Here is a 12096-nt window from a genome sequence, read left to right as displayed (position 1 = left end):
CACTAGATTAACCTCCAAAGCGTTAAGCAAGGGAGACATTTGTCAAAAAGAGCATGATTATATGAATATAGGAAACCCAAAAATGGCCAGTATATATGGAATTCCTAAAGTTCATAAAAATGAACAAGATCCCCCCCTACGCCCTATAGTTACAACCATCGGGAGTGTGACAGAACCCATCTCAAAGTACATAGATGCCATCCTACGTCCACACATAGAGAAAATACCAGGTCACATCAAAGATACTAGGAATGTAATCACCCAATTTGAAGGCACCTCGTTTAACGCTCACCGTCAGTGGATGGTAACACTGGACGTAGAGAGCCTTTATTCTAATATTCCTTGCATAGGGGCAATGGAAGCCACTAAGTGGTTTATCGAGTCCTTCAACATTGACTGTAACATGCTATTCATCCTGGACTGCCTCCAAATTATTCTGGATAACAACATTTTTGAATTTGCGGGGCAACTCTATAAGCAGATTAGAGGAGTCAGTATGGGTGCTTCGTGTGCACCGACGATTGCCAATATCTATGTGGCTCTGTTTGAGGAAAAATTTGTCTTTAATGAGGTTGCGCCTTTCTTTGAATCGGTTTTTTATTGGTCACGCTTCATTGACGATATCATTTTCGTTTGGGACGATAATGAGGATGTTCTAGAAGAGTTTGTATCCTGGTTGAATGCCTGTGACCCAAATTTAAAATTTACAGAGAAAAAGAGTAATTCAGAAATAGAATTCCTGGATTTGAGTATCAAACATGATGAAGGAAAGCTAATTATGGACCTCTTTACTAAACCAACAGCACGTAATACTCTCCTTCATTATAGTAGCTTCCACCCCTCGTCACAGAAAGATAGCATTCCCTTCAGTCAATTTCTTAGACTGAGGAGGAATTGTACTAGGTTAATTGACTATGACCAGAGGGCTACTATAATGAAGGAGAAGTTTCTGGAACGCGGTTATCCCCACAGATTAATACGTGACTCTTTTAAAAGGGCTAGGTATTATGACCGTCAACATCTTCTTACAGGTACTAACAAAAAACAAGATGCCAGTTTAGTATTCGTAACTAGGCACTCTATGTTAAACAAACAAATTCAACAAATCTTGTATGCAAATTGGCATATCCTTAATGTCAACAAAAGCGGAAATGAAAGTATAAATAAACCCCTTTTCGCATATAAGAAAAACAAAAATATCAAGGACATAGTTGTCAGATCAAGGATGTCAACTCAGAAGACCTTGAGTCAAAGAGATATCATCACTGGGGCCCCAGTGACTGGAAATCATAGATGTGGTACTTGTAAAATCTGTCCACTAGCCATTGAAACTGCAGAATTTACTTTTAATAACACAGCTATTCCCCTATCGACCATGACAAATTGTAAAACTACGAACATTGTTTACCTTCTAATTTGTCCATGCAACAAAGGTTATGTGGGTGAATCGTCGCGTTCTGTAAGTACTAGAATCACGGAACACAAATCAGCGATACGTACACAAAAGTTAACTGCCCCTTTAGTATCACACTATCTAGAAAAGGACCACAAGCCTGAAGACATCCGGTGGATAGTTTTAGAAAAAATTGTGGCTAAAGCTGGCATTAACACAGACAAAATCCGTCGTAAACGAGAAGTGTTTTGGATATTCACTTTGGACACTTTCAGACTAGGCCTCAATTCCGAAATTCCATGGCAGCAAGCTATTCTTTAATAATACCATCTAAGCATATGATTAAACAAAAGAGATGTACTCTGTCTTAACCATATACTAAACTGTTAGATAGAATACATATGCCACTATTCAAACATCAATTATCGTTTGAATATAAACTGAGCTAAAATGTGAGGTCTTTCAATGGGAGTATGTGCCTGAATAAAAGAGATGTACTTGATTTCTACTATATATTAAACTTTTAGATAGAGTAAACAGGCCACCATTTAAACATCAAATATCGTCTGAATATAAATGCGGATGACCATAAATATAAACACATCCATGCCTAATTATCTTGTGAGCTACAATATGAGATCTTTAAATGAGATTTATATATCGATTTGCATAGCGTATTTTGTTCTGTGGGACCATCATCAAAAAGCGGGCTATAGTCTTTCTTTTAGCCGCTCCGGTAACCTTAACTATAATTGCGCTAACTCGGCATTAGTCTGCTTTCGACTTCGATGTAAGCCTCTGTGACCCGTGACCCGTTTGTCTATCGTCATCGAGCCGCGCTTCGAGAAATTGGCAACAGCTGAAAGCTACGTAATGCGAGCAAACAAACGCGCCTCTTTTCAAATAAAAAGCAGTAAATCACTCAGTCCGTTTAGATTGCGGATTTCGGAAGCATCAACTAACCAGAACCCCCGTTTGAACACTCGAGAACCATAAAACAAAGGTACGTGCTTAAAACGCATAGGATATCGCGTTGGTCGGATTAGACGCTCTGTCTAGATAAGTAATTTTCAGTATAGGTATGCCCAGTATAATAGTGTTCTTATTCTCTATTTTTTTAATAGTGGTCAATATTCTCAGCCCGTTCATATGCCAGCGTCACTGCAACAAGGTAATGACCCCAAGAAATACGATCAGAGAGGCAATATATAGCGGCACTTGACTTAGTACAATAGCATCGTTTTTTATATCTCCTTAAATGCAGATTGATTATAACGAAAGTGACTAAAAGCTTTTGATTTTTCCTGCGGGTTTCCTTGTGAAAACGACACTTTACAAACATTTTCGGATACCTAAGGTAGGCTCTAATTCCCTAATAAAAGTGTCCCTATGAGACATAAAAATTTGCAAAGTGTGATGGCAAATTAGGTTATATATTGTTAGGATCTCTCATAGATATAAAATGTGTAATCACCTGTACACTGATATCAGGACTATGCCTTACTAGATAAATGAGAGTTTTATGGCATGAATAACATATAACCTAACATGGACCTAGTAAAACCCATATCGCATGAACAGAATCGTAAATTACATAAATAGTAATTCATCTTGCTCTCGCTTAATTTAGAATCAGCTCTCCGAAATAAAGATCCTAAGGATTCATTTCTATTTCCAGACTCACTATAACCAACGCGTGATTCAGTGAATAGAAAGTCATTTGGCAGGAGCAAATAAGGTACATCGTTATTGTAAAATAGTTATTACTATAACTAAAAATATATGGTCGAATATTAACATCTAAAAATGGATACATGTCTACTTTTCAGCATAACTGACTCGGTACATATGAAATCAAAACTGTTGCCATAGGAAGCAAAGTGTTGATACGTCAACCTGTCCACTGTTGTGTAAGTAAAAATGGCATTTTCCCTTCCCTCTTTTTCATTAGTAAAGGTATCTTTAGGTTGAGTGCATAAGGCTTTTTATGTGTGTCTATACCTATATCTGTTTCTGGTTTCTTTTCTCTCTGAAATTTTAGTGCCTAATATGGAACTGTTGGTCTCATAACCTATTAGAAAAACTATCATAGCTAGAAATTTAACTGAAATAGATACACTTTAAGTGACGATCTTGAGCTTAGCTAATATGGAATGAGAATCATCGAATTCTGCATCTGGAAAGCAAAAAAACTAGATGGTCTGGCATTTATTGTAATTAGGTGGTTGCACTAAAATGTTAATATTGTATATATATCTTCATTGCAACTGTTATAGACCCAGAAAATACAGAAACATAAATTGTATTGTAAATAGATATAATGAACATGTGTGTCTGATCTGATGATACATCTATACTTTTGTATTCTTGTTTTGTCTGTTTAGGTTACATCACCCCTTTTTATTTGTTTAAAATATGCGAATGACGGTCACCTGACGAAGGCCTCAGGCCGAAACGCGCGTAGTTCCACTCAACCGCATTGCCTTCATCAACTATACCATCAACTGAATATTTCGTATATCACTGAGTTATTTTGTCTATGTATTTGTGTCTATGTAATTTTTTCTGTTCTCACTTATTAATTTTGTACACCTTTAATTGTAAATAATCAATTCTTTGCCTGTGTCTGAATATCATGTACTATACTTCAAGGTTCTTTTTAAATGTGAACAATGAATTAAATAAGTAAATGAATTTTGCACAAAGGATAAAAACAAACAAAATATACTAAAATCAAAAATAAATAAATTGAAGAATTTTTGTATAAATCTCCGTTTCAGCACACATTTACTTGATTGTTTTTGAGGGTCTATTATTCTGTTTGGATCTTGATTCAGGGATTATTTACGCCCTTAGAGTTTTGCTACACTGTCTTTCTCTACATGGTTTGCCTTCCCTACGAGTAGCTAACTGTATACATTGTAGGGGCCCCCTCTTTCTCATAGACTTTGATAGCGGATACATAAAATAATCTTCTTTAACCACTAAGGAATTCTGTAATGCAACAAGAATGAAACAAAAGTGTGAATAAACATGCAGTCTATGCTGAACAGGCTAGAATGGATTTTCCTATTAAAGACTTTGGGACCCAGTAGAGAGAGACCATCCGTCAAACTATCCCATAAAGAGCAACACATCTATGAGGGGACATGTTACTTAGATATGAAGAGTGCAGCTTTAGAAGGTCCTACCTAGTAATACAGTCAGAGTAAACATTTGCATCATTAATTCAGTACAAACACAAAATGGTAAATGAGCCTACTTGTGTGCAATGGTCGTCAACTGCTCATCGTTGACTGCTCTTCGCACTTCCGCTCGGTGCCTCTCCGTGGATATGCTGCAAAAACATAAAAATGAGAGTCCATGAATAATAAGTTACTCATTACTACCTACTATGAAAGGATGAGTAAAAACAAGGTGGAAAGAGGCCCCGTCAAAAGCAGGGTTCGTGCAATTCATCTAGGTGTAGCTCACACTCCAGGGCTGAGGGAGAGAGAAAGTAAAACCAATAAAGAAAAGGAAAAGAGTGAAAATAAAGGAGGTTGATAAAAGAAAGAAAAAGAGGGGGGCAGAGGGGAATCAAACACAACACCAATGCTTTAGCCATATCCTACTGGTCCACCTATCGCCCCCCCATCAATTGGATATTATGTTGAAAAGAAAAGTCTGCTACAGACAATATCAGACTTCCTCAAATGCCAACACCAGATCTGATTTATACAGCTGCATTGCCCTCATTTAATTACAGTGTCTTAAGTCAAAATACGCCGTATAGTGCTACCATCTGAAGAAGATTTTTAGCAACACCATTTTCTTTAATCGGCCTAAAGGTGCATTGGTGAAACAATACCAAACATAAGACGAGACATACTTCTATTACTACTATGACCTATAAAATGCATCTTACCTAAGAACTTTGGAGAGTTCACCCAGGAGATCTTTTTTGTCCCTGCTGAGGTCCCCCTGAGCGCGCAACGCGCTAATAACACCGGCATATGCCTCCAATTCTGAAAACATGTAATGAGAAAATAAAAGTCATTCAAATTAAATGCAATGTGGTATTTTGTTAAATCTGTCAAAAAACAAATGGTCTACATAAGGACACCAATCCCGTAACCAGAAAGCTATACAAAACTGATAGAAATATGGAGGTGACAGAAAAAGGTAACGCATGCGAGGATAAAATACTGTTAAAAAATCCAAGGAATGCACGAGCAGAAGTATGTGGCATCTGGCCCGGAAGTCTTGGCTAATCTCAGAGTTCAGTGGTGCATTACCCGACACACAATTGTCCCTCTAAACACTCGTTGGGGTACATAATTTAGCCTTGAAAATGGTCTTGAAAAATGTTTACACTGAAATAATTGTTCTTTTAAGAGAAGGCAAATTGTCTCAAAGTAAAAAAAATAAAAACGACTACATGACTAACATACGTTCAAAATTAGGGTGAATAACAGCTCAGAAAAGTTTCGAGCAGTCCTTTAGAGACTATGATTGAAACCTCTTAAACTTTGCTGTCAGTCGTCTGCGAGATAATGTTCGACATCTAACAAGAGTTGGTTCAACACCAACAAAATGCCATGCTTCCCCGATACAATTAACAAGCCTGTGAATATGCCCATACTAAAAATCGACTCTGTCGTCCACAGCCTCAGGAAATACGGACCACTATTATATAAGAAATATTCCAGTGAAGACAAAGCCTATAATTTCACACCTGTTGGTTTAACTTTTGCCCCCCACCTCCTCTTGGGGATGAGAAGGGTTCATCATATAGGACCACTCTGACGAGGACCATCCGAGTGCCGTGGCCTCTCATTGCCTGCTTCCAACACCAAGAATAGGCACAGCAACTTATCACTGCATCCCAAACTCACTGTCAATACCCATTTGAAGGGGATGAGATCCATTTGGTAACGGACTTCTCCAAAGAAACCAACGAGTGACTAAAAGCCTTCCTCTCTCTCTAAGACCCCTCCTCTGCTAACTGGACATAAAATAAAGCCTATTTGAACCAGCACGCCTTCGAATCACCAGGGACAGCATCTCAAAGGAACTCTGACCCAGTGGAGCTTCGTCATTTCCTAAATAGCCTTGCCCCACAGGGCATGGACACTGTAGCCCCTGATCCTGGAGACAGCTCCACCCTGACATCGTCAACTCTACACATACCCTCCTGTGGATCCCGGAGGAACTGGGGTGGCTCCCGACAGAGTAAGTGACCATGACAGAACCGCCCGCTCCATGGGAGACAGGACCCAGGTCCTACAAGCAGTGGCTGCACTTGAGAGGAGCACAACAGCGACAAATCCCCATCCCCACTGAAGACCTTGCATGCAGAATAGAAGGCGCCCTGAGATCTGGTGAACCGGACCCCGTGGAACATCTACAACATACCGATCGACGCAAGGAGAATCGGCAAGAAGACCTGATGGCGGAGTACCAGCGTAATTTTTCATAGACTGTTTTGTTACATGCTTTAATGTTTCTCTTCTTAATGTTTGAATGCCCTGAACATTTATTTCTCACGTTATATGTTATGTGCCTTACACACTGTGACCCACCTGATATCAAGGGTACCCTTTTACTTACACTCCCCTCCCGAGTGATACTCACAAACACAATAGACATGGCTGTGCAATGCTAGGGCCCTAGCGAACAGACCTGCTTTATAATATGCTTCTATTCTTGCTTTCTCCCTCTACATACCACTACTCCCCCCCCCCACCTCTTTCCCTGGAGCATTGATGGCAACCACAATCTTACGCAACACCTTCAAAAAGCTTTCCAGACTCAACCACAGGAGATACGCCTCACCCCTCTGCTTGCCTGCCTTTACATAAGACACAAACACGGGACACAGCATTATCACCTCTCCCCATTTCGGCACCCCAGTCCCGACCCATACTAGACCTCAGCTCCATACAAGCCCCCATACAGCACCACATCAATAGATCTGGCAAGATCCACCTGTAGGCCGATACCACTGCACCCTTGCTACGCATGAGGCCAGACCCTATTTTCCATCTTCTCTTAACTGATCCTTTATACGTTGATCAGATCATGTAAGCACAGATACAGAGTACCCATGTATGAGAAAACAGGGAGCACGACATCAAATTCAAACAATGGATCACTCACAGCGCTGACGAATTAGCACCCTTGAAAAACCATCACACCAAACAAGACAGCAAAAAGGCCCCCTGGTTCAACGATGACCTTAAGAAATCCAAGAAGCTATGCCGTACTCTCGAGAAAACATGGAGAAAAAACACCCAACCACCGACAACATGACCACCTTCAAGGCAGCCACCCACAAACACCACCAGCTGATTCGATCCACCAAGAAATCAGCATTCAAGAATCGACTCGACAACGTCCATAACAGCAAGGAACTATTCAACATCGTCAAAGAATTCACCAACCCCACCGCAGCCTCAAACGACATTACTCCCTCCCAAGACCTCTGCGATTCGTTATCCTCCTTCTTCTTCTACAACAAAATTGCCGACATACATAACAGCTTCGAAAACAGTTCCAACGAACAATCCTCTCCACCCCCCTCAGATCCTAAACCGCCCTCTAACAACCTCAGCGCCTGGAACCCAATCACCACTGAAGACACCATCAGCCTAATGAATTCCATCCACTCTGGCTCGCCAACCGACCCATGTCCCCACCACATCTTCAAACAAAGCAGATTCCATCATCGCACCCCATCTCCGTGATGTCATCAACTGCTCCTTCAACTCTGCTACCTTCCCAGAAAGCTGGAAACATGCCAAAGTCAGCGCCCTCCTGAAGAAACCCACAGCAGACCCCTCTGAACTTAAAAACTACCGCCCCATCCCTCCTCCCATTCCCGGCCAAAGTAATCGAGAAAGCCGTCAATAGCCAATTCGCCGCCTTCCTCGAATCCAACAACTCCCTCGATCCCTCACAGTCCGGCTTTCGAGCCAAACACAGCACCAAAACCGCCCTCATCGCAGCAACAGACGACATCCGAACACTACTGGACAACGGAGAAACAGTGGCCCTCATTCTACTCTACCTCTCCGCCGCCTTCGACACTGTCTGTCACAGCACCCTCATACAACGCCTCAGCAACATCGACATAAAAGGAAAAGCCTTGGACTGGATCACCTCGTTCCTAGCTGGGAGAACTCAGAGAGTCTGACTTCCCCCATTCAAATCTGAGGCCACCAAAGTCATCTGCTGTGTACCACAAGGATCATCACTCAGTCCCACCCTCTTCAACGTTTACATGAGTCCACTCGCTTCCATCGCGCGTCAACACAACCTTAACATCATCTCCTACGCTGACGACACCCAGCTGATCCTTTCCCTCACCAAAGACCCCAACACCGCCAAAACCAATCTTCACGAAGGCATGAAAGAAGTAGCCGTATGGATGAAAAACAGCCGCCTAAAACTTAACTCAGACAAAACAGAAGTGCTCATCCTAGGATCATCCCCCTCTGCCTGGGACGACTCATGGTGGCCTTCGGATCTGGGCTCAGCACCCATACCCACAGACCACGCACGTACCTTGGCTTCATCCTAGACTCCTCACTCTCGATGACCAAACAAATCAACGCCGTCTCATCCTCCTGCTTCAACGTACTTCGTATGCTCAAAAAAATCTTCCACTGGATCCCCGCCGAGACAAGAAAGACTGTCACCCACGCACTGGTTACGAGTCGACTAGACTACGGAAACACCCTATACGCCGGAATTACAGCCAAATTACAGAAAAAACTCCAACGCATCCAAAACGCATCAGCGAGACTCATTTTGGACATCCCTCGCCAAGATCACATTACCAGCCACCTGAAAGACCTCCACTGGCTTCCCGTCAACAAGAGAATAACATTCCGTCTCCTCACCCACGCACACAAGGCCCTCTACAAACTAGGGCCCGAATGCCTCAACACTCGACTACCCTTCTACACACCCACCCGCCAACTAAGATCCTCCAATCAAGGCCTCGCCGCAGTTCCGCGTATCCAAAGATCGACCATGGGAGGTAGATCCTTCTCCTACTTGGCGGCCAAGACCTGGAACTCACTCCCCACTCACCTCCGCCTTACACAGAACCACATTTCCTTCAGAAAAGAACTTAAAACCTGGCTATTCGATAAATAATGGACCCCCTCCACAAGCCCCTTGAGACCCTCTGGGTGAGTAGTGCGCTATATAAATTCCTGAACCTGAACTTGACATCCGGAATGCCACCTTGATTCATTGTATAACCTCATTAACAGAAACTCTTAACGCCCTACCTCTCTACTGTATGACCCGGGGTACATTAGAAACACTCATCTCTCCCATGCAGAACGTCCGAACCCATTCCCCACTCCTATACCGCATGCCCAACCGGATCTCCATCCCCAGATACAAATGCACTGACTTGATGGACTGCTCCACAACAGACCCTGGAACCTGAAGGGCCCTCCCAGCATGTTGCATCCCTTAAGACTAGACCGGCAACAAACAGACCTGTGTCCTCAATGCCGCAACTCTGCACGCTACTCATCCCTTACTTTACCTTACCTTCCCTTCCTTACCCTACCTCGCCCTACTGCCCCACATCCCTGCTCGGATTACCTCGCAGACGTGCTCTTTGGCAACCCCTGCCCACTCCTCCCTAATACTCCCAAGCGCCCACTAGCAATTTCTGTGTGCCTGCTCGTCCACAACCTCTACCTGCCTACCCTCGACCCCCTTCTCTCTCTCTCTCCCCCTCCATCCTTTTGTCACCTTCCCATCTCTACCTTTTATCTCCCTATACTTCCCTCTTGCTATAACTCCTCCTCTCACTTACCAACCCTCTGCCACTGCATACACAGTGAGCCCCCTTTGCCTCATCCTCATGACAACTTCGGGCTCCACCCACCACCGCCAAATGACCAAAAGCCTCATAGACCCCATAAAACATACATGGAGGGACTCAACACCTATGCGTCCCACCCACTATGTATTCTCTAATGGAATGTCAATGGCCTCACACACTACGTTAAACGGAAAAGGGTGATTTCCTATCTTTAAACCAAAAAAGCTGACATTGCTCTCCTACAGGAGACACACCTGGATGCCTTTGAGTCAGGCAAGCTACAATGCGAATGGGTGGGTAGTGATAGAGAGCAGCGTACCAAAACCAATCACTTCTGAGGGATTGCAATACTCCTCTGCAAATCACTGCCCATTACAGTCGTAAAATCAAGGTCCGAGCAGGAGGATAGATATACATTTACCAATCTTAAAGTGGGAGACAGATTCCTATGAGTAGGCTCAGTATATGATCCTTCTTCCTCAAAGTAATCAGACTGCTTGTAGAGATTGGAGCATCCCGCTACATCATAGGGGGCGTTTAGAACTTACCCGTGATGCGGTACTAGACAGAACAGGACACTTGGATGGGAAATGACGGAGACAGAGCCCTACTGGGAGACGTCTCTCTGAACTACTGCCTTGTGGACCATTGGCACCTTTGCCATCCGACAGACAAGGAATACACATTCATGTCTCCAGTCCATGGCGCACAGTCCAGATCATCATATCCCACCTTGTGTTGGCACTTATCGGTGAATACTGTATACTGGAGGCTGTCCTCTCCGACCACTCTCCTGTTCTACAGTCCCTGGACGTGGGCCTTGCCTCCCCGGGCCCCAAACCATGGCGCTTGAATATTCAGAGGTATCGTTCAACCGAGGGCGAGAAACAAATACAAACCCAACTTACTACCTATCTGATGGACAACAAGGCATCTGTGGATTTCCACTAGATCCTTTAGGCCGCCGGAAAGGTAACTATCAGAAGGCAACTAATGAAAGATGCAGCTATAGCTAACAGACAGACATCCCTTCACCTTCCAGAGCTAAAGGGTCATATTGCCTCTCTTACCCGCATTTACTCATCCTGTCCCTCTGTGTCTAATCGTCACCGCTTACAGGGTATGGCCCTAAATTACTTTTTTACTACCAAAGCTGAATACTCCCTCCAACACTTCAAAGGGAGGCACTATGAGCAGGGGGGAAATTCAGGCAGATTGCTAGTGGCACAAGTAAGAAAATTATAAATAGCAATGGCCATGCCCGCAATCCAATCGGTGTCTGGGGAATTCCTTACCAGACCCCAGACATTGTCAATGAATTTGCCTCATTCTTCGAGCACCTTTATACACAAGGTAGCACCGGCCAACGTAGACCGGATACCCGCTTATCTTGAGGGGATTAATCTTCCACGTCTAAGGGATAAAAGCAGGGAAATATTGGAGGGAGATATTAGTAAAAGAAGCCATTGCCAAACTACCATACCACAAGGCACCAGGCGAGGAAGGCTTCCCTAAGGATTATTATACATGGACCAGAAAAAACACAATTGATGCCCATTATGCTGCCCTGCAAGAGGCTGAAAAGACGGCATCCTTAGGCTTCCTTTCTAACAGAGTGGTGTTTGCGGTCATTCCCAATCCGGGAAGAGACCTGCTGTTATGCAGAAGTTACTGCCCCATCGTCTCCTCTGTAAAGGGGACATCTAAATATTGGCCAGCATTTTGACTGCATGTCTGAGAAAGGTTATACCTTCCTTCATCCATTATACACAGGTTGGCTTTGTCCTGTGCCGCTCCTCCAGAAACCACCTCCGCACCCTGGCCCATGCACTATGGACTCCAAAAGACCTACCAGAGGATGGGGTAGCCC

General features: G+C 43.4%; 1 protein-coding gene across 12 annotated transcripts in view; it reads right to left on the bottom strand.

The window, feature by feature from the left end:
- The window catches only part of EMSY (EMSY transcriptional repressor, BRCA2 interacting), a 339048-nt gene that overhangs the window by 315652 nt on the left and 11300 nt on the right, over positions 1-12096 (bottom strand). For all 12 annotated transcript variants that reach the window (XM_086933879.1, XM_086933880.1, XM_086933870.1 and 9 more), the window contains exons 3-4: positions 5301-5400; positions 4656-4730 (exon numbers count right to left, since the gene is read on the bottom strand). In XM_086933879.1, coding sequence (XP_086790005.1) covers positions 4656-4730; positions 5301-5400 — 175 coding nt within the window. The remainder of the gene's footprint in view (positions 1-4655; positions 4731-5300; positions 5401-12096) is intronic.

The sequence above is a fragment of the Lissotriton vulgaris genome, chromosome 8 (genome assembly GCF_964263255.1).
Source record: "Lissotriton vulgaris chromosome 8, aLisVul1.2, whole genome shotgun sequence".
NCBI classification, from domain to species: Eukaryota; Metazoa; Chordata; class Amphibia; order Caudata; family Salamandridae; genus Lissotriton; species Lissotriton vulgaris.
The sequence above is the reverse complement of the archived record's forward strand: the minus strand, read 5'-3'. Positions and strand labels throughout refer to the sequence as shown.